This window comes from Molothrus ater, chromosome 7, assembly GCF_012460135.2.
Source record: "Molothrus ater isolate BHLD 08-10-18 breed brown headed cowbird chromosome 7, BPBGC_Mater_1.1, whole genome shotgun sequence".
Taxonomy (NCBI): domain Eukaryota; kingdom Metazoa; phylum Chordata; class Aves; order Passeriformes; family Icteridae; genus Molothrus; species Molothrus ater.
In genome coordinates, this window is record NC_050484.2 from 19,696,148 (window position 1) to 19,718,312 (window position 22,165).

At 34.3% G+C, this 22,165-nt stretch overlaps 1 protein-coding gene across 2 annotated transcripts in view; it reads left to right on the forward strand.

Moving 5' to 3' along the window:
- LOC118688697 (sodium channel protein type 2 subunit alpha-like) overlaps positions 1-22,165 on the forward strand; it is a 43,135-nt gene that overhangs the window by 12,472 nt on the left and 8,498 nt on the right. For both annotated transcript variants that reach the window (XM_036386445.1, XM_036386446.1), the window contains exons 12-21: positions 872-1,004; positions 1,822-2,060; positions 3,854-4,027; positions 4,864-5,220; positions 6,997-7,449; positions 13,872-13,989; positions 15,855-16,009; positions 17,175-17,348; positions 20,375-20,497; positions 20,755-21,036. In XM_036386445.1, the coding sequence (XP_036242338.1) occupies positions 872-1,004; positions 1,822-2,060; positions 3,854-4,027; positions 4,864-5,220; positions 6,997-7,449; positions 13,872-13,989; positions 15,855-16,009; positions 17,175-17,348; positions 20,375-20,497; positions 20,755-21,036 (2,208 nt within the window). The remainder of the gene's footprint in view (positions 1-871; positions 1,005-1,821; positions 2,061-3,853; positions 4,028-4,863; positions 5,221-6,996; positions 7,450-13,871; positions 13,990-15,854; positions 16,010-17,174; positions 17,349-20,374; positions 20,498-20,754; positions 21,037-22,165) is intronic.

Here is a 22,165-nt window from a genome sequence, read left to right on the forward strand (position 1 = left end):
TGGGAATGGAGCAGAGACATCTGCATGTTTTTTCCTAAAAATGTTACTTTACTAAAATTTCTTTGTACAATTTCTATGGGTCATAGCACCTGAAAGTACATGAGCCAGTTATCAGCAGTGATCAGCCAGATGCCTTGCAGTTATAATTTTCTTGCAGTTTATAATACGTTTATTTTCGTGCATTTATTTAATGGACTGAAAAAAAGTCTACCCATCCTTATGCACACAAAAATTCTTCATAACTGAGATGTGGTCAATACTATAGTTATAACACAGCTTTCATTTTTAAAATAAAATCATGAAAAACAAGTATTTATTTATGGGATCAATTAAGTCAGACTTACTCTGATTTATTTTATGAATTTCAACTGTTACTTCAGTTGAAATTCATAAAATAAATCAGAGTTGATAATGATTGAATTTAGAAAATATAATGTAAATAAGTTTTGAATGGGTATAGAGATCAAAACTGATCTTTAAAACTTTATTTTATGGAATAGTTGCTGCAAAATCTTCCTAGCATTAATCCCTTGTTAGAAGTGTCTTGTGAATGAACTAGTTTAGAATGGAAATATTGATAGAGCACGTATGGAACTGGGAATTGTTTTTACACAAGTTCTGCAAGTCTTTCTTTGTTTTCTTGGCTGTAGCCCCCTCCAAAATTTGTTGATGTCTAAAGTGGAGTAATGTTATTTGAGTATAATGCAGTGGAAGTATGGGAAATAAGTATCCAAATGTTTTTCTTAACATTTTAAAAGTATTAATTGTATGTAGGATGTATATAATGAAAATAGTAATTAAAAAAAAAAAAACCCACAGTATTTCTAAAGTTGAATTTAATTTACACACCTTTTTTTTTTCTTTTTAATAGAGCACTACCACAGAAATAGGAATAAAAAACAGACGTACAAGTTCGTATCAAATACCAATGGAGTTGCTGGAGGATCCCGATTTAAGGGAAAGGGCCATGAGTCTAGCTGATGTTATCACAAATAGAATGGAAGGTGTGTTATACCTGTAGACACTTGAACTTTCTTGACATAGTCTTAGATTGCTTGAAGGTGTTATACCACAATACAAATAGAGAAGAGAAAAAATATGTAGTCATTGCAAATATATAAACTGAATGACAGGAAAAAAAAATGCATGCACATAGTGAAAAAAGAAAGGAAGCAGGTAAGCAGGCTGATGTAGAATTAAAATGGGTACTACGTATATGTTTTGTGCTTGTTATTCATGCTTAGCAATGCAGTTACTGGAAGGAATGCCTTGTAATACATTTGTCACTAACCATACCATAAAGATATTAGAGAAAATTCAAGGCCAGGCTTTAGTTAATAAGGAGAAGAAAATTTGTACAAGGATTGCTTTGAACAGTGGAATGACTACTAGTGAAAATAATGAAAAAAGCTTGAATAATTTTCAAAACCCTTTTAAGGCTAAAATTAATGTTATTTTTTCTTGAAAATAAGTACTTAGACATTTAAATGGACTTTGAAGTTGAAAGTTTTATTGAAAAAAAATCCTTAATCTTAAGCATAGTTCTTATGGCTTTTTGTGGTTTTTTTTTAACAAGATCATATGTTATTAAAAATAGACACGTTTTTAAATTATTTACTCAGAATACTTGAGGTTTTTCTTTAAGTCTTCTAAAACCTTTTGTGTCAGAAACAATAAATTAAGTTCCTGGAAATCTGAGGATGTTCCTCCAAGTGTCCTTAGCGGTTCCAGGCATAAAGTTTAAAACCTGAAAAACCAGATAAAAAAATTACCTTCACATTCTCTAAAACTTGTTCACTATAAATTTCTCTTTTTCTCCAGAACTTGAAGGATCCAGACAAAAATGTCCACCTTGCTGGGATAAGTTTGCCCACACTTTCTTGATTTGGGAGTGTTGTGAGCCCTGGTTAAAAGTGAAGAGGGTAGTTGAATTTATTGTAATGGATCCATTTGTTGATCTGGCTGTCACTGTTTGCATAGTTCTAAACACACTATTTATGGCCATGGAACATTATCCAATGACTAACCAATTTGAGACTGTACTTACAATAGGAAATCTGGTAAGTCCTTCAATCTATAAAATTTTATACAGGTGGAACCTGATTTCTCTTTGGAATAGAATTGCTTTTATAGTTTTTGTCATCCCATAAAATAAATATTAAAGGTTTAATTGTACTAAAAATAGTCTAAAAATACCATTTGGAATATGTTGTATATAAGAGTATTTGAGAGATGTTGCATCTTGAATTTTGTCTTCTGTATTACAACTTCTTCAATAGAGTTTCCAAAAGCCAGAGTTTGAATTACATTAAACTGAAAGAAATCTGACATGTTTTTGTTTAGTATTACAAAAATAAGTAGGAGTCAAATTAGATCCTTTCTAGTGTAAGTACCATTGACAACACAAAAGAGCTGAATGCTAATTTGGATTATTATTTTCCACTGCTATGTGTTGATTTCCTTGAAGACCATTTATTTGATTGGACCATAACAATTTGGAAGGCAAAGAATGTGTGACTTATTCTAAGAGTATCTGTTGGTACAGCTGAGTTTTTTTCCTTAGTGGACACAGTGTGTGGGTTGGGTTTGGTGAGGTAGCTTTATTTTGGTTTATAAAAGCAATAATACAGGTATGTTATACGTCTTAACCTATGCTTATTCTAAGCGGTTATTCTGGTGATTATGATCTAGAAAAATAATAAAACAATTTGGTTGTTGGAATATATGAAATTCTAATACATGTTGGTAACATACTCAGACTTAAAGAGTTAAAGTATCAGCATTTAAATTATATGCTGATTTTTTATCCAAAACAGATATATTTCACTTTTTTCACCTTAACCTGGAGTTAGAGACCATTATCTGTACAAGATAAATATCTCATGCTGCTGTTTAAAATACATGCAGGATGCCTTGGAGGAAAAGATAGGGGAGACAAATAGATGAGGATCAGTAACTGTTTCAGAGAGCTGTCTTGTGATTGTATTTGTATGTTTTATGCAGAAAACTCCCATTCCTACCTTTCCTATGTAATGGAATAGTTTAGTATGTGTGAGTGTAATTGTTCCTTCGTGCCAGGAATTTGTGTGTGCTCCCAGTCAGCCAGTATGCCACTACGACACTGGTATGGTTTCAGCAGTTGCTTTCTTTTGGACACTGTAGCTCTACATTTTAGAGACTGTAAAATGCTCCTGACTTTTTTCAATGTTTTTTCATCTTTCTCATGAAAGATAGTAATTTATGCAGTTTTGTAGATAATGGTGATCGTACATATACAGTAAATACAATGACTTTATTTCAGAGGTGTTGTTTGCCTGCTGCTACAGAAGATGTCAGAGGCATTCAGAGTCAGGAGTTTTACTTACACAAGCCTTGGCACAATTGACTTTTTTTTGGCTGTTAGAGAAGATAAGCTTACTTGTGAGTTCTTCTATAGACTTCATTAATGGTACATCACTCCAATTTGTGACCAGTTCATGTTTTCCCACACAGCTTTGTTAAAGCAGCTTCCATTCTGACAAGAGCGAGTGCATTATCTTGTTGGGGAAAGTTCCTTTAATTAGATTTAATTAGATGGATGGCAGATAAAAGGAGCAAACTGGAGCCTGTTAGGAGTAGCTTATTCTTCAGTAGACACTAAATGTACCTTAGCTTTAACTGATGTTACATATTTATGCTGCAGTTCATTTTGATGTTGCTACTTACCTTCTCTCTGGGGTTCAGCTTGTGATAATTTTACTTAGTGACATCCTGCTGTAAGAGGGATGCTACTTCTTACTTCAGTTGTTCCTTATCTGTGTGTTCAACTTCTTCATATTCATCCACAGAGTAACAGTAATGTTCTTTTCTTCAGGTTTTTACTGGAATTTTTGCAGCAGAAATGGTTCTCAAGATAATTGCCATGCATCCTTTTAATTATTTCCAAGTTGGCTGGAATATTTTTGATAGTTTTATAGTCACTCTTAGTTTGGTGGAGCTTTTTTTGTCAAACGTGGATGGATTATCTGTTCTCCGGTCATTCCGATTGGTAAATAATACATCTGCATTAATTAATGAATTATGTTTGTATTTCAACTCTTTTCATATAAATAAGACACCTTTTAATATACTTTTTAGTTATTGACACAGGGTATATCTGCAGGCTGTTTTAAAAATTATTTATCATTGAATACTGTGTGCCATTTTACTGTTCAGAAGCAAGTATTCTTTAAGGGGAAAGAGCTGTAATTTTATTGTAATTGTTTAAACATGAATGAGTAAAGTTCAGTGAAATGTACAATTTTTTTAGTGTATATTGAGAAGTAGAAAACTTTGTAGTCTTGTAGGCTTTCATGTCTGGAAATAGCAAGAAGGCTAGAGGTATTCTTTTAAAATGTAGGAATTAAAAAATTCATGGGTTTAATAAATTTTAAAAAGATTGATTTTTCTTTTCCCTTAGCAAAAAAAAAAAATTTATTAGAAAAATATTTTTATTTTAATTTGTTTCTATATGTAATGTCCAAGGTGTATGTATTCAGACTCCACTGTCTGAACAAATACAACTAGTGTGCTGTTTCTTTCATGTGGAAAAGAATAAATATGCTCAAACAAACAAAAACACTACAAAAAACACTACAAAAAAAAAACACAGGGAAAAAAAAACTAAGTCTAAAATTTATTACATTTTAAAAGTGTGTTTTTTTCATGAAATGCTATGGAAGTTATGGTTGTTGGAATCATGTTGAAGTTTATTCTTTTTGCTTTTGCTGAGAGTCACTAGTTTGTAACACACTCCCACCTCTATAGCATTTTGCAAATAATTATAATAATTTTGCAAATTATTTGCAACTACTGCAAATAATGCCTGTATTTTTTTTTTTCCAGTTGCGAGTTTTCAAATTGGCAAAATCTTGGCCAACCCTAAATATGCTGATTAAGATTATTGGCAACTCAGTGGGGGCTCTGGGGAATCTGACCCTGGTGCTGGCCATCATTGTGTTCATTTTCGCTGTGGTTGGGATGCAGCTCTTTGGGAAGAGCTACAAGGAATGCGTCTGCAAGATCTCCAGTGACTGTGTGCTCCCTCGCTGGCACATGCACGACTTCTTCCACTCTTTCCTGATTGTATTCCGAGTGCTGTGTGGAGAATGGATAGAAACCATGTGGGACTGCATGGAGGTTGCTGGCCAAGCCATGTGCCTTATTGTTTTCATGATGGTCATGGTGATTGGAAACCTAGTGGTATGTAGTCAAAATAATTTTACAATTCATTTAGAATATGAAAGGTAAGAGAACCAGTAATTAATTACAACAGTATTATTAAATGTGATTTTTAAATATGATTTTATTGTCTGGATTTGTTATGAGTATGGGTTTTGAAATGGAGTTATCTGTTTGTTAGATTTCTGATCCTATCTAGAGTCCTCAGGCTTGGAGGATGACCCCCCCTGGGTCCAGAGTGCAATTCAGAGGATGAGAGTGTGCAGCTCCAGGTGCTCAGGGTGTTGTGGGCTACTCCTGCTTACCTAGAGAGGGAGAGAAGAGCAAGGGCACCCTCAGTGTTGGACATCCAGAGCGGAAGTTTCCTATTTGCAGAAGAGAATATAGCAGGGCCTTTTCTCCCTAACCCATTTAGTCCTTGCTTCCAGTCACACTTAGGCAGGTTATTGGGCCTTTTTGTAAATCTTTTTCTGATCTCTCCTGTCTAAATGACTGCTATTGCATTCTTAAGGCTCTGAAGTATATGCCATTTTGAGACCTGCTTGCTGCACCCACCAGCATTTTACACAAATGGAGGAAGGAAAGTTGTTATGCAGGAAAAATCCTGGCTTCAATTACTTCAGGTTTTCTTTTGCTTCTTCACTTTTTTGCTTGCTATTTCATGAGTGCTTTCTACATATATTTCTAACATGGCCTGTATTATATCTGCATTTTTTTTCAGAGGAAAGCATCAGATTGGCACTAGTTTATATAATTTTCTCTTTTTAAATTTTAAATTTTTTTTTATTATTATTATTTATTTATATTTTTTAGCTCACCAGTATTTAAGACGTAATTTGCTCTGCCTATTGCTCCACTTTTCTCATTCCCTCTGTTATTAAACGTCTCTGCTTTAAATTATTTTCTGTAACAGAAGAGATTTTAAATTAGCTATCCTGTGCGTATTCTTTAAGAATAAAATTTCTGAGAGGAGTCAGGTAAGTATCTTTAAGCCAGCCCTGCTTCTAGTTGCACAGCCACTTGCTTCAGGATTTTGTATAAATCTATTGTCCTATAATGAAGAGAACTGTGAAGTTGTTTGATTAAACTCCATAAGTAGTTTTCTATACCAGAAAATTGAATTTTGTGGAATGAAGTATCTGCCTATGTGAATATTTCCACAGTGTTTACTATATTCTGATTTTATTCCATAGCTCTGGGAAAACTTCCTACATGAGCACACATCTCTGCTGTATGTTCAGGGCTGTTTTATCCATTTGTCTTTATGTATTCCTAAAATATTTTTTTATCTTGCATTCCAAGCTGATGCGAGAGCTGATTTGAAGATTTTAAGAACTGGTACTCTGCTGCTTTGGCATTTGAGTTCTTGGTAACCTCTGGGCTTTTGTAACTGATGTGTGTTCTATGTTTTGTCTTGCTGTGGGAAAAGGATGACTTGGGGATTAAAAGACAGGGTGCATTCCTCATTTTTTATGTTGCATACAAAAAAATTATTTGTGTGAGTTTGGACCAGCACATAGACAATGTGTTTCCTGCATAGATGAGAGTGCTGTGATTTACCAGAAAGGTAAACATGTTGAATCTGTTCGGACGGTACCAAAGAATCGTTAATTTCTGACCTTCTACAAACATAAGCAATGTAAAGCCACAAAATCCCCTCTGTTGAGGTATAGGGAAGGTATTTTACTTAAATTGCATTTGCATTTTATTTACTGTGTACTTTCAGAATGATTACTGTAGAAAACACAAAAAATCAGCTCTGTTGTCTTTGCTTTCTTTATTTTTTATTTTAATTAGGTATTGAATCTTTTTCTGGCCTTGCTGCTGAGTTCATTTAGTTCAGACAACCTTGCTGCTACAGACGATGATAATGAAATGAACAACTTGCAGATTGCTGTTGCAAGGATTCAGAAGGGAATAGATTATGTGAAGAAAAAAGCAGGTGACTGTATCCGAAGGTCTTTCTTGGGAAAACAAGCTGCTGTAAATCAAAGAACAGCAACAGATCAGTTGAATGATGAGAGAAACCATTACATTTCCAACTGTACCACCACTGAACTAAGGATAGATACAAACTATGGCAAAACTGAAAATGGAATGGCCACTGTTATAGGTGACAATGATTATTCATCATTCATAAACAACCCAAGCCTTACTGTTACGGTACCAATAGCTGTTGGAGAGTCTGATTTTGAACGTCTGAATACAGAAGAGTTTAGCAGTGACTCAGACTTGGATGAAAGCAAGGAGGTAAAATTTAAAAATTTTATATTTTAGACGAATGAATTATACTAACTGTATTGTTTCATAGTGTAATTCTTCCTACTTAGAAATGCAAAGTAATTGTAACTCAAGATTCTTGACTGTACAGAGAGTGAATAATCTGAAGTGGAAAAGTAGGGTTCGAGAGAGTAGGAAATCCTGATAGAACTGTATAAATTTATGTGAACCTATTTATAAAGATGTTTGAAAAGCCAACTACCAAACTGTTAGTTGAATAGAGAAATTAGTATTTATGTACAGAATAAACAGTGTCAAAAGACTGGGTTTTTTTATAATTGTAATGTTTCTGTGAGCTAATGTAAGTAAACTGTTATTTAAAAATATTAGGGAAGATAATAATAAAGAATATTAATACTCCTAAAGGAAAATCAGCTTAACAGGATAAACTTAACAGAGGTGCTAACTCAGGCTGATGAAAGCAGTAGCAACAGTTTTCATGTTCTGAAATCAAAATAATGGGGGAAAGCCAAGGGAGCAATGTTTGTATTATAATGTGAATGTATCAACTAAAAATTCAAGAAAAAAAACAGAATTACTGAATGAAAAAAAAAATTTCTTTTTTTTTTGGGAGAGGTTTAAACCAGTCATTTCTAAGACAACTGCCTGATTTTAAACTGGGTCATCTCTAGGACTGTAGTAATTTGTTAGCAGCTTCAGTCTGAGGGGAAAAGCAAAATCATGGATTTCGGCAGGATCTTGAAAGACACTAAAAATTCAGATTGCAATCTGTGGCTCGAGCAGACTGTGTCTGGTATAACCATCTCTGGCACAGAGGAGACGAGGACATAAATAGAATATCATCGCTTGTGCAGACAGCTGCACTCCAGTTTGGATTGCTTTGTCTGCATTGGTTTCGCTTTTTGGGTTGGTTTGGGTTTTTTTGTTTTGTTTTGGGGTTTTTTGTTTTGGTTGTTTTGTGTGTGTGTGTGTGTGGTTGGTTTTTGGGCATTCAGTTGATGATTCTGAGAGATTTTTGATTGGTTGTGGGCTTTTTAGGTTTTCAGGTGTTTTGTTTTGAACGGGCAGTTAAGTTGCCAGTATTACTTCCAAAGTTTAGAAAATAATTTCATTCCTGGGAAATGTAGTGAAATTAAATTTAGATAGGGGTAACTAAGTATTCTTTAGGTGTTTCTTTTATTACAGAGTACAGTGTTCAGTAGTATTGCGCTTATTTTTGTTATTTCAGTACCTTGTTTCCTGATCCTTGCTTTGTTCCATCTACTTTTTGGAGATTGTGTTACTGCAGATGTTACATTGACCACTCAGTTGAGAAGACTGTAGATTAGTAAGAGGCTTCTTTATAGCAAAGCATCAGTATTATTACCCATTTAAAACAGAAATTACTCTATGTAATGAAGCTATAATATTTGCTGAATAACTACTGCAAATTTTACATATTATTATCTGACTTAAGGATATTGGATTTCTTAGTGTTTTAATAAAACTTGGGTGTTGTGGAAGGAATATTTAATGAATCTGGGTAATTTAACGTTAAATCTACCACTTGCCTGGAAATTAGCCTTCAGTTGGAGACACCTATTTCTTCAGTATTTTATATTTTAGAATTGAGTGACAAATTCTGTGCCTTCTTACCTCTGATATTCAAGATGATACATAAGCACTAGCTGTTTATAGGATACTGTTATCCAGTATCAGTTTTGACTTCCTCAGATTTGGAAAACTGGCTGAGAATTGGCAACCACAGGAGATACATAAACTAAGAAAACACCCCTTATTTGTGTACACTTGTTTTTAGTCAGTAGGGAAATTGTCTTTCGTCTTGTAGATTAGTTCAGCTTTTTCTTTCAGACTTCCCCTTTAAATGGAGCACTTTGTGTTGGAGTAGTTACATAGCTACATTATAGGATGAATCCTTGAGAAGCTATTGCTAATAAGTGAGATCAGATTTATACCAGAAGACAAGTTGAGGAACTTACAGGTTTATTGCTAAGCATGAGGTTTTATTTTTCATTGCTGTGTCTGCTACAATCTATAATGCACCTTGAACTGTTTGAATTTTTTTTAGAAAATCATTCAGTTAAATATTTAAAGATGCTGGGAAATTTTTCTTATGCAGAAATTTCAATTTTTAACATGGTATGATTTACTTATTGTTTTGCCTGCAGCTCTTTTCTGAAAGAAAGGACCTAGATGTATCCTAATTAGCATCTAGTGAAGACCAGGAATAATCTTGAGAATGAAATGAAAGGAGAAATATATTTCTGTTGCTTTAAATGTCTAGTTACTACCACTTAAAGGATACCTAAAGCTGAAATAGTGTGGGTGCATCTGTATTTCTTTTTTGTTTGGGCCTTTTTTTTTCTTCTGAAGGAGGAAGATTTGAGGGTGAAGGGTTTTTTGGTGGTGGTTTGGCTTTTTGTTTGTCGGGTGTTATTTATGTTCAGGCCCAAGTCCAGTTTCCATCCATGAGCTTTGGATGTTCTTACTGCTTCCGTTATATATTTGGATATGCCTAAAGCTCTAATCCACACCTAAAAATATTATGTTTTGCAAATGTGTGACATATTTTAAGTAAGTAGGAATCCACACTTCTGTTTCCAGTACTCAAACCACCTCAAGGTACCATATTTTAATTTCATTGCGTGCCATTCTCTCACAGGAGTAAAATCAAGCTGGATCAGTCAAGACTGGTGCTTTTAAACCAGGCAGAGCAGCGTGTCAGCATGTTTACACAGGTTACCTAAACAAATCATACATATTTGGTCACTTCTGAGATTGATTGGCCTGCATGCTACTCAGCTCCAGTATCTTTTTCCCCATATGTTGCAATGTAGTGGGAACATGTGCAGCGCTCTGTAAGCTGAGTCCCATGACTCACATCACAGCATGACCGAGGGCAACGCCCACACCTTCTTCTCTCCTTGTTACATCTTTGGTATTTTTTGTACTATATCCGTGGCATAACATGCATGCTTTGTAAGTTTTATTCTTGTTAACTGAATGATTAAGTACCAGCACTTTTCAAGATCAAAAGAGGTTAGCAACCTATGATTTTATGACAGTGGGAAGGTTGTCCTCACTTGATGTTTTCTGTTCATCTGTTGTACTATGTTTTTAGCTGTCATGTAATTATGAACATTTTCTGATCACATTCATTTGACCAATGCCTCTGTAATATTACATATATACAGTTACTTGTATGCTAAAATGTTAATATCTTTTATATAAATTGTTTTGTGTTTGTTCACAATGATTTTGTAATTCACATTTCAGTTTTCTCATGTAAGAGAAGCTAAAATATAAGATGAAAGATACACTCCTAGGAACAATCTAATGTATTTTTTTATACATATGCATAGTTCCTTTGAGTATGGGTGTAATGATGTAGTTATAGTCTAGTAATGAAGTTTATGTATGTCTGCAAGGTTGGAATGTAGGGAATCATTTATGTAAGTTTTGTTATTCAGCATAAATTATTTTTTCTTCGTGAACATAACCCAATTGCTTTATTTTTATCAAGACAATCATAAAACGTTAATCAAAATTGTGTGTGCAGATGTCTAAATAAATCTGGATGGTTTAAAACTATGTTAACAAGGATGATCAAACAAGAAAGAAATATAAATCAGGAAAACTTGGGATAAGGATCAAATTAAGACAATTTTTAAAAACACAAAATAGGAGTTACTGCACTCCCAAACTTCTAAATTCAGAAACTCTAGAACCATAAAACTTACAAAGTTTTTTATTTAGCTTAATTGTACCAACCTATGCATTTCTTGTTCCTGATGATCTCTTCTCTATAGTTTGATAGTTCTGCTCTTTACCATTGAGATAATCCTTTTGAAAATACAGCTTTTATTCGTGTGGGTTTGTTGAGGAATCATTATACTCCATCTATCCTTTTGCACTGTATTACATATTGGAAGTATTTAGGTCTCTCTTCTGTGTTCAAGGGGACACTAAACTGTTCAGAAGGAATGGAAAAATATCTTTCTAGGGATTTTTGAATCTATTTTCAAAAAGGCACTTCAGTAGGGAAGAGTGGAATTGTAATATCCCATCCTACTGGTCCCAGGTATTAGGGGATGAGTCTTATTTGATGGATGTTGATTATGTGACACTGCTCCTAACTCAATCTTCTGCTTGCATGAGTTAGGACCAGCGCAGAGCAGCATGCAAACCAGGAAACTGGGAGCTTCCAGTCATTTCACTAAAAAATACACAACTCTTTTCCATTTGGATGTCACTTTGTCTTACTTACCCTTCCCTGCATAATAAGGCAATGCTTTTTACTAATAGATAAGTGTGGCAATTTTTGCTAAGTTGATCCATTCAATCTAGTGTTTAGTGTACATCTAATGAGGCCTTCTTACCTCTGTTTAGTAAACTGAACAGCAGCGAAGGGCCCTGGAAGTTGAAGGAGGAACATTTCTGTCTTTCCTAAAGGTTCTCTTCCTGGAGTTATTCCCCAGATCAGTTAGACTTCTGCAAAGACTTCTGTTGTGAATAGCAAATAAACTAGACTTCTAATTTTTAATTAGAGGGAGAAACTCTTCTACGCACATTGATTTTTATGATCACTTTTTGTTGATGTTGTTGTTGCTGTTGTTGTTTGATACCTGCATCTTAGTGAAAAGTATGAGCCCCTCACATAAAAAAGAGAACTAATGTTTAATTAAATCTGTAACTCTTCAACCAGTAGGATTATACTCTACACCATCTGTAGGAGAAAGAGGAGACCAGACTACCTGGTTTATATCAAAATAGTTCACAGAATCTCTAGTTTTATTTCTAGAGTAAAGAAAATTGCCTTTTGTAATTAAAAATAAATTTTAAAAAGCTCAAACCTCTGATTCTTCTACCATGAGTTATATGAAATACATAACTTCATGTTCTAAACATGTTGATTCTTTTCAGTTACTTTTTTGTTTGCAGTTGTTCATCTTTTATATTTTCATTTGAATTAATGTCATCTGCTAAGCTTACAGTTCAAATTACTTAGGGTACTTCACATTGCTTTCATTTTTTATTAATAATATGACAAAAAATTCTTTATTCTTAAAATGTATATATTTTAAAAGTAATAATCTGACTTAATTGTTTTAGTTTACTCACCACCACTGCAACATTTTGCATTATATATGCTATGTCATGGAATGATGAAAGCAGCATAATATTGGAATTGTGGAAGGCATATTGTGTTGTCCCTGGGTTAAGTAGAGGTAATGATAGGAAAAGTTGTTTGGTGTGAATATTGCCGTTTTGAAATGATGTCGCTGAAAAAGAAAATACATTTTTACAGTAAACATAAGTGATATAGGGGTTCTATTCCAGATAATCAGTTTGTAAAGTAATAGGAAAGTAGGCAATATAAAAAAGACATTTTTAATTTAAGTTAATGAAGAATACTGTTTCACTTATTGTTATCATATTGTCTGTATTCTTTCACAAACATAAAAAATTATTTATTACCAAAAATAATCGTGTCCTTTCCCATTTAACAATTGAGATGTAAATACAACTTGATTGGATATTAACTTGTCTGCATTTATCTCTTAGATATCTCTTAATCATAAAAATCTAACTAAATTAGTAAAAGTGGTGTTGATTTAGCAAAACTGAGGTTGTTTTATAAAGTGTGCTTACATCATTCCCTACAGACATTTACTTGTGTGACTTCATTACTGATGTTTTATACTTCTTGATGGTAACATTGTAAAATGTCAGAGAATGCTGTGACCAAAACTACTCTGATTTAGTTTGGTACTCATACTTAACTTAAGTGTACAGGACACCACATGTTCCTTTAAAATCTCCACATCTCTGCAGTACACAGGCAGATTACAAAATAAAATATTAAGGCTTATTCTTGTATTGGAATGGGGCTGGGGTTTTGTGTGTGTATGTTTGTTTTTATGTTTCGGGATCATTTTAATAATATGACTTACTTAATTATAATATTAATTATTTAAAAAACCCAGAAAAACCCCAAAATTATTTCTGGGTGTTGACTGTACAGGTATGTGTACCAGAGTAATGGGTAGTTTCAGAATGCACAATGTACCACATATGTGCATTGGCAAAAAAGAATGCAAATTAATGCCAGTTGAAATGTATAAGAAAGTAATAGGAGAAAGCAAAATAAATAGAATATGTATCAGCAAATCAACTTGGTAACAGTTAATGTTCTAGAAATTCTGAAATTCCGTGAAAGATTCCATGATATGCTGTACAAACTCTAGATAGAAAGTGGCAATTTATGCACATTTCAACAGCATTGACTGCTACGTGTGGATGTTTTTTTTGTATTTCTAGTGAAAAACATTGTTCTTATTATCGGCACGTGGTGTTGCATGCTTGGTTAATTACACTTCTAAAAATATCAATATTAATGCAGTAAAAATACAACTGAATTTTATTTTCAGAAGCTAGATTTTTCCAGCTCATCAGAAGGAAGTACAGTTAATTTAGCTGTCTTTGGAGAAGAAAAAAGTGAAACTGAACCAGAAAAAGCATCAGAACTACAAGCATGCTTTACAGAAGGTATGGAAATAAAATTTGGGCCTAGCAATTACATTTTGCTTGTTTGCAACAAACATTGGCTGTTCAAGGAAGCTATTTGCTACAGCAGTCCTGGATCCTAATTTATCAAGTCTTAGGGTATGATTAATTTTGCCTGTTGTAGATAGCAATACTGACATCTACGAAATACTATTTGTTAAAGCAAAGTTCAATATGTGTGTATGTAGTAATTTTTAGTATTTTAAAATAATCACTAGGCACAATTCTACAAACTTATTCTCAACAGACAGTAATTCTGTTGATTTAAATTACTTTGTCAGTAGTGAAATCTGCAAGATCAAACCCTACACTAGGCTCACTTTACTAAGAAATTTAAAATGAAATTATGTGATTTATCACTTCCTAATGCACCATCATTCAATGGAGAGTTTGAGTCAAACAATAAACTTATTTTGTTGAGATTGCACCATTAATGGGGAGAGAGGAAGTATAAATATACTGTGGGTTAAAACAGGTGGATGAGATCCTGTGTATCTATTTAAGTAAAGAAGTCGGAACAGCATACTTGCAGATCCTTAAATATTTTGATTTATTTTAGTTCTGAATAGCTGCATCTTCTAGGGGACTACTGAAATTTACTATGTAGGAAAGAATTTCTGGGGTTTTTTTTATATTATGGATCTTAATTTCCTTTTAAATCATGAGTAAAATAATTCAGAACAAAATATGGTCCAGGATTAACTCCCCTATCCTGTTCATGCTTTTTAGTTTACTGTTTTGCAGACATCTTTGATATTAGGCTAGGACTTTTGTCCATTGAAGTGTTATTTTATTGGTCTTTATATTCCAGAATTGTCTGTCAGTGTGGGGATGAATTGACTATATCAAGTTCTTAATTTAAAAAAAATCCAACAAAAAATGTACCCTTCTCAAATAATTTGACAATATATTAAAATTCTTCCTTATCCCTGTTTTATGTGACAGCAACTCATTCTTGGGCATAAGATTTATTTTTTCATAATATAAGCATGTTGAATGGTTGAAGGTAAGGTAGTTCATGTTCTTCACAGTGGTAGCTGTTTTAGCTGTGATGATGAAATTCAGTGTAACTTATCTGTAATATATGAACTTAATGACACTTTGCAGGAAAACCAGAATGCTTTTAGGATCCATTAAAGTCATATCAACTTGGTTTTGTTTCTATGTGATTAATACTTTTTAAAGAATTAAGTAGGCTACTCTTGGCTAGGCAGTTACTGACAATGCCTTGAGGCCCCATGATAAAGTAGGGAGCTCTCCAATGTGAGGCAAATTTCTGTGGACAGTTGCCACAAATCTGTATCACATTGGAAAAGCTCTCATTATCTCCTGTTCAAACGTTTGCTTATGTAAAGAGTTATCCTTCGTCAGCCCATGGAGCATCAGTTGTTCCTCGGCATAGTGAAAATAGTATTATTGTCTGATTTATTTGAATGTTTTCTAAAAGGCAACAGTTGTTTTAAAAGAAGAAGCTTCTGTATTTCGAACAAGTTCGTGTGCAAGTTGCTATATATGCTTGTTGTTTCTACTCCCTGACAATTTGCATGTATTCTTTAATTATCTGTATATAAACTGAATAATATAATTTTTTAAATGTGTTTGTAAATGAAAATTAGTTCAGTTAGATGACTGTCCTTTACGACAAACTTGATGTAGCATCAGAGTAGAGGAAAAATTGTGTACACTCAAGTTTTCCTACATCCAAAGTATAAAATTGAAAAGGTAAGTAGCATAAGTAGCATGACGTAACTTGAACTTCATGAACAGAAGCTAGCTAAGAATAATTTTATTTTTCAGGATAATGAAAATTGTACCATATAACAGTTTCTTAATGTTTGTGGTATTAGGCTGTGTACGGAAGTTTAAATGCTGTAAAGGCAGTACAGAGAGCACAAGAGGAAGAATGTGGTGGAACCTTCGAAAAACCTGTTACAACATAGTAGAGCACAACTGGTTTGAATCATTCATTGTCTTCATGATTCTTCTCAGCAGTGGTGCTCTGGTAAGTAGAGCTTGCACCCATAGAAATAGTACCTATAAAAACGTTTTATCTAAGTGTCGTATTATAACACCTGTTTTCCTTAAGAATAAAACACAAAGTTGCCTTTGAAGAAGTTGCCTATGGAACTAAATTCCCAGAGTACTTTGGGTATTACATTTAATTTCGATTACATTAAAATTTTGATGACTGCTAGGTGATGTGTGTGTTTATGAAAAGGATTATGCAAAAAAATCTTGTTTAAGAAATTACACAAATCATGAAAAGGGAAATGTATGCATGAAAAAATTGTTCTACTTCAACTGCAAATTGTCCCCCAAAGCAGATATTGAATCCATCATGCTCTTAGTTCGTTTTTTGCTACAGTTTTAGTTATAGTATTTCTGGACTGTTACATAGGAATTTTTGAATTTCTTTTTACTATTCTTAGTGACATTTAGTGCCTCACATATTTGGTTTCATTTTGGTTGCAAATTGACACAGGATTTGTTCTATATTGTCTTGGTCTCTGCTCCAGCACCTAAAGCACCAGGTACTTTCCTTCCTTCTTCCCTGACCCTAGTGTTTGCTGGGTAGTTTCTCTCACTTTTTTCCTTCAATGCTCATACCGCCATGCAGTGCTTTGCCCTTCCTTAAACGTTTTCCCAGAGGCACCATCAGCTTCATCGTTGTTCTCAGCTGTTTCCTGTGTGGGATCAATGGTGGAGCTGGCACAAAGCAGTCCCCTGGCCTCTTCTTGCAGTGGTCACATCTACAGCCTCCCACTACTAAAACCTTGCCATCAGCACCTAAGACAGGAGTTCTGTAGAGATCATCAACATAATATCTGGTCTCCTGTTAATTGAAGTTGATATAATAATGAGAGTGGCTTCTGACAGAACCAGGCTGGGCTTTTCAGGGTAAAAAATTATAATGCTGTGTTGACTATTATTGAAATTTCTAAAAATCTTTTGGGCAACCTCAGACTTTTTATTGTAATTCCATTTTCAGACAATAATAAAATCTAAAACTCAGAATGTAATTGTAATTTCTGTTATGTTGGTTTTTCAAGGTAAAACATCTAAAGTTGAAAGTGATTTTACTTTGCTGTTTTCATTTAGTTCTGGCTTAATTTGTAATTTTCAAAGGCTTTTCAATATCTGACTTATATGTAACCCATTCTTTACAGGCTTTTGAAGATATATATATTGAACAGCACAAGACTGTAAGAGTCCTGCTGGACTATGCTGATAAAATCTTTACTTACGTCTTTATTCTGGAAATGGTGCTAAAATGGGTGGCCTATGGTTTTCAGACTTACTTCACTAATGCTTGGTGCTGGCTGGACTTCCTGATTGTCGATGTAGGTACTATGCTTTCCAAGGAGTCTGTTTCTGTTGTTTAGGCAGGGCATTTTATGTAACTTCAATGTGATAGAGATACATGCAGTGAATAATATAAATTTTGTTGAAAGGAATGGAAAATTGCATGCTGGTGAATAAGATCCTGCTGCAGTTATCCAGTGTGTAACTACATCTGCCTTTGTGCTGTCATTGACACCTTGTGTTCTGTGTTTTACTGTGCGGGGTCCCAGCTGGTGAGCGAGCACTGTTTACAGATTTGACTTCAGTCTGCTGGATGTGGCAGCAGAGAGCAAGGAGGATGCAGACACAGGAAGGAAAGGGAAATTTAAGTGTGCACTTGGGGTATACATTAAGTGAGCACATTTGATCCTCGGCTAATGGGACACTGACAAAGAACTGCAGAGGAGAATTGGTTTTCAATAATAACATTAAAAGCCAGTGTTGACATTGCACTCCAGAGAAACTAAATAAGTGACATTGCATGATACGTTCATTTAAAGGAGTTCTTTCTTTTTGTGAAGATGTTGGACTAGAAATTCAACAAGTGGATTTTGATTGAATGGTACCTGGAATCTAGGACAGAAATTTTGTCCCCTACCAGCAGAATTCAAACTTACCTAATGATCTTTTAAAGTAGGTTTTTTGGAAAGAAAGGCACAAGTGGCGTTTGTGATTTGTCTTCCTCATTTAACTGTGCTTCTTTTTTCAGTGGATCCCCATTCTTAGCAGATGGACTAACTCAATGACATGAGAAAATATGTGATATGCTTTTTTTCTGGGATATGCAGTTTCCTGCATATCCTTTTTACTTTCATGGCCTCTCTATTTCTTCTGTTGTGAATTCCCAATTAATACTTACACCAAGAATAAAGTCAACATATTCCCAGAAAAGATGTACTGACCTGTAAGAAACTTAGCAAGTATAAAGGCCCTCCCCTAAGACTAAATTTTCCAAAACAAGATAATCTTAGCACATGAAAGGAAAAAAGAGTTAGGACTGTCTTTGAGTAAGGCTGAATATATAATTTTTGTATATTTGCTTTCTTTGTGGATGCTATAGCATTCAGATTTTTCTTTATTATAACTTAAGTGAAAAATTATGAAAATTTTATAATTAATGGGAAATCAGCAGCAATCATCCAGATAGATTCTGTCACCTTTGCATTAAATTGTTGATGCCATGTTTTAGACTCTTTTCATATATGAATAACCAGACAGTATGTTTCCAGAAGCATGTAATACATAAATTTTGAATTTTTTTCCATTACAATGGTCATTGGTAAAAAAAAAAGAAAATTAATCAGAAATAAATAAATCTATTACTATTTAAGGAGTATTCAGATTTAGTGTCTCTGTACAAGCCTGTATTGGGAAATGTTGATCTTGAATTCAGTTTTAAGATCAATTCTTCTGATTAGGCATACCATGTATCCATGTGGAAAGGTATGGGCTCTTCATTTTTTCAGCAATCTCAGTGCTTTCCTGTAGCCATCTTAATCTTTTGTTTAGAATGTCTGCATTTTGTGGTCCCACAGCAGCAGATTATATAACAATTCATGTTGGGGGGCACCATCAGAGGTTTTCAATTAGCTCTAACCTCAAGGTTAGATTAGACAGCTCAGGCTGATACTCTGTTTTGAATGAAGAATGCCTTACTTAGCAATGCCATTTCCAGTGTTTGGCCTCCTATATTGTAAACCCACTCCTTCCACCCCTAAAGTCATGGTGATCTGCTTAGCTTTTTCTGACATTATTGCTAGACTTGCTATTATTTTCAGCCACTAATAAGGAATTTTAATTCTTTCTCTTCCTAATGGTTTAGTGTGCAGGTGCTGCCCTCAACTGCTTAAATAGATCTTTGTTTTATCTTTCTGTCCTATGCCTTTATCCAGCTAAACATTGAACAAATTTGTCGTACCAGTACCAGTCAAGTTAAATTTTCACTGTGAGACATTTTACAGAATCTTTTCAGGCAAACTGTTCTGTACCTAGCAGCCTAAGCTCTCCAGCTGTTCCCTGTTTGGGAAAGGACTTATGGTATGCAGACAGAAGTTCTTACCCATTGTGATGTTTACAGTTTTTTCAGAAACAGGTAATTAGCCCTGAAACAAATAAATATGCTCATTTTGCTCAGCTTTCCATGTGCAATTACAAAAGGTATCACAGAGAAGAGAAAAAATGGGATTGTGTAGTAATTGGCAGCTTGCTTGAGCTACCCTTAGAGAAAAGAAATCTGCAGAAGACTTCTTTGTGTAAACACAACAGGAGATAGCCATCTGGAGTGGGAGGTTCAGTGTGGACACAAGTCATTGACTTTCACTGGAAAACAGCAGGAAAATCAACTTTTGAGATGTTAATCCAGCTGTACTGAAGGTTTCAAAAATTAGTGTGGATTAAACCCTTTCTTCCACAAAAGTAGGCACATTAATTTTCCAAAATACAAACAATTTGTAAAATACAAAGATTTTTCCAGCTTATGATAACAATGCACTTTTGTGCAATTATACTATTTGGTAGTTACAAGAACAGAAAGTTGTAGCTGAGTTTGGGATTCTGACTCATGTGCATCATTACAGGATGTTTTGTAATATTTCCCCTTCTTTTTCTTCAACACACCTTTTGAATTTTCGAATTTTCTAATGTTATACTTAGGATTTCTATATATAGAAGCCTGTTTATAGCTGGTATCACAGGCTGTCCAAACCACAATCAAATACATAGAGGGAGAGGAAATTACTTAGTTTTTTAAAAAATAAAAACGTACATATGCTCATATCCACAGATAGTATTATGGATTAAAGTATGTTTTTGTTCAAACAGTTCTGAAATTTACATGCAATATTAGACTTATTTTTTTTCTTTTTTTTTCTTTTTCTTCTTTAGCTTTTTAAATTTATTTTCACTGAAAGATTAGGGACCTTTTGAATTTTTTCCCCAATATCCTGATCAAAATTTTTATCCCTTAAGGCATTTCTATTTTGAAGCTACTTAGAAAAGTACTTTTGTTTTGTTTTGTTTCCTCTAGGTCTCATTGGTTAGCTTAATAGCTACTGCTCTTGGTTTCTCAGAATTTGGTGCAATTAAATCTCTCCGAACATTAAGAGCTTTGAGACCTCTAAGAGCTTTGTCACGCTTTGAAGGCATGAGGGTAAGGAAAAAAAAATGGAAATAATGTGTAAAACAAATCCCTAAAAATATGCCAAATTATAAAAGCATGGAGTAATACTAATTGAATGTCTGTTAGTAAGGCCAACAGTAGCATGTTTGGTTATGTGACGTGCATTACTACTTTTCTATTTGCATTACTTCAGTGTAATGTAATGCTTTACATAAAATCATCTTCTAGATTAAAAAAAATAACCCTTGTGTTGTTTTTAATTTTATTTTTCTGTGTTTATTGACTAGGTGGTTGTGAATGCTCTTACTGGAGCAATTCCATCCATTATGAACGTACTTCTGGTTTGTCTTACATTCTGGCTAATTTTCAGCATCATGGGAGTAAATTTGTTTGCTGGCAAGTTCTATCACTGTGTTAACACCACAAATAATGAGATTTTCACACCAGAACAAGTCAGTAATAAAAGGATGTGTGAAAATATAAGCAGGACTACTGGAGGTGTTCGGTGGAAAAATGTGAAAGTAAACTTTGATAATGTTGCAATTGGTTATCTTTCTCTGCTTCAAGTGGTAAGTGCTTAAATTTTACAGCTTTAGTTTTAGTTGTGGTATCATTTAATTGTATAATTTTCAATGTTATTTTAAAATAAATAAATGGATATGGATTTGACTTTATAATTTTGTTCTATGGAGCTAATTAATGTTTCTTATTGTAAAAATGTGATACATTCTCTGGCCATTTTGGAAGAGGAGGAATATCTAATATTCACTTGATGAAGGTTTCTTGGCACCCAACTGCTAGTACCTTTTCAAGTGCTATGGAAATGCACTATGTAGTTAAAAATCTGGTTAAAAACTGCAGCTAGGTTCATTTTCTTTGATTTTCTTTATCCATTAAGGCATATTGACTGAAATTTTTTCCATGGTTGTCATAGATAGGTTCTAGGACTTATCTGATCTTCAAACAAGACGAGTGTTAGATTTCTAGGCATGATCCTTTTTGGAGAAAGTATCTGTAAATTGCCAATAAGACATATAAGACATATATATTTACAATCAGGTTCATTTGACCAACTACTTCTAGGAAATTTTTTGTACTCGTAAGCAATTGGTAATTATTCTGCCTTTAAAAATTCCCAACTGGTAGTGTTTAGTAGTTAGTGTTGTGCTAGCAGGCTACCATCTGTTTGCTTCTGGGGGTAACAGTAGCTGTTGATAAACAGCACTGGGCAATTGCATAAGTTACCAGCTTAGAGAGTGGCACTGCGTTTAGTACTTGTAGCATGTATTGCACCCACAGTTCACCTGTGTAATGGTTGCAGTAAACATATTATTCACACCTTTCCTGCCCTCAGAGTGTGTTTGAAGAGGACCCTCTAGAAGGATAAAGAATTGGTTGGATGGCTGTGTGGAAAGACTCACAGTCAGTGGCTTAGTGTCCAAGAGGAAACCAGTACCAAGTGGTGTTTCTCAAGGATTTGCTCCAGGACCAGTACTATCTGATAGCTCCATCAATGACATCAGTAGTGGAATTGAGTGCACCCTCAGCAGCTGGCAAATGCACCAGGCTGCGATTTGTGATAGGCTTAGATGGCACTCACTTTAAGGAGCTACTGAGCCCCTGGGCAGCTTCACTCAGTCTCTCCTTGGAGCCCCTTGTTTCCAATGGAGTGACCCACACCATGCCTGTGCAGGTGGG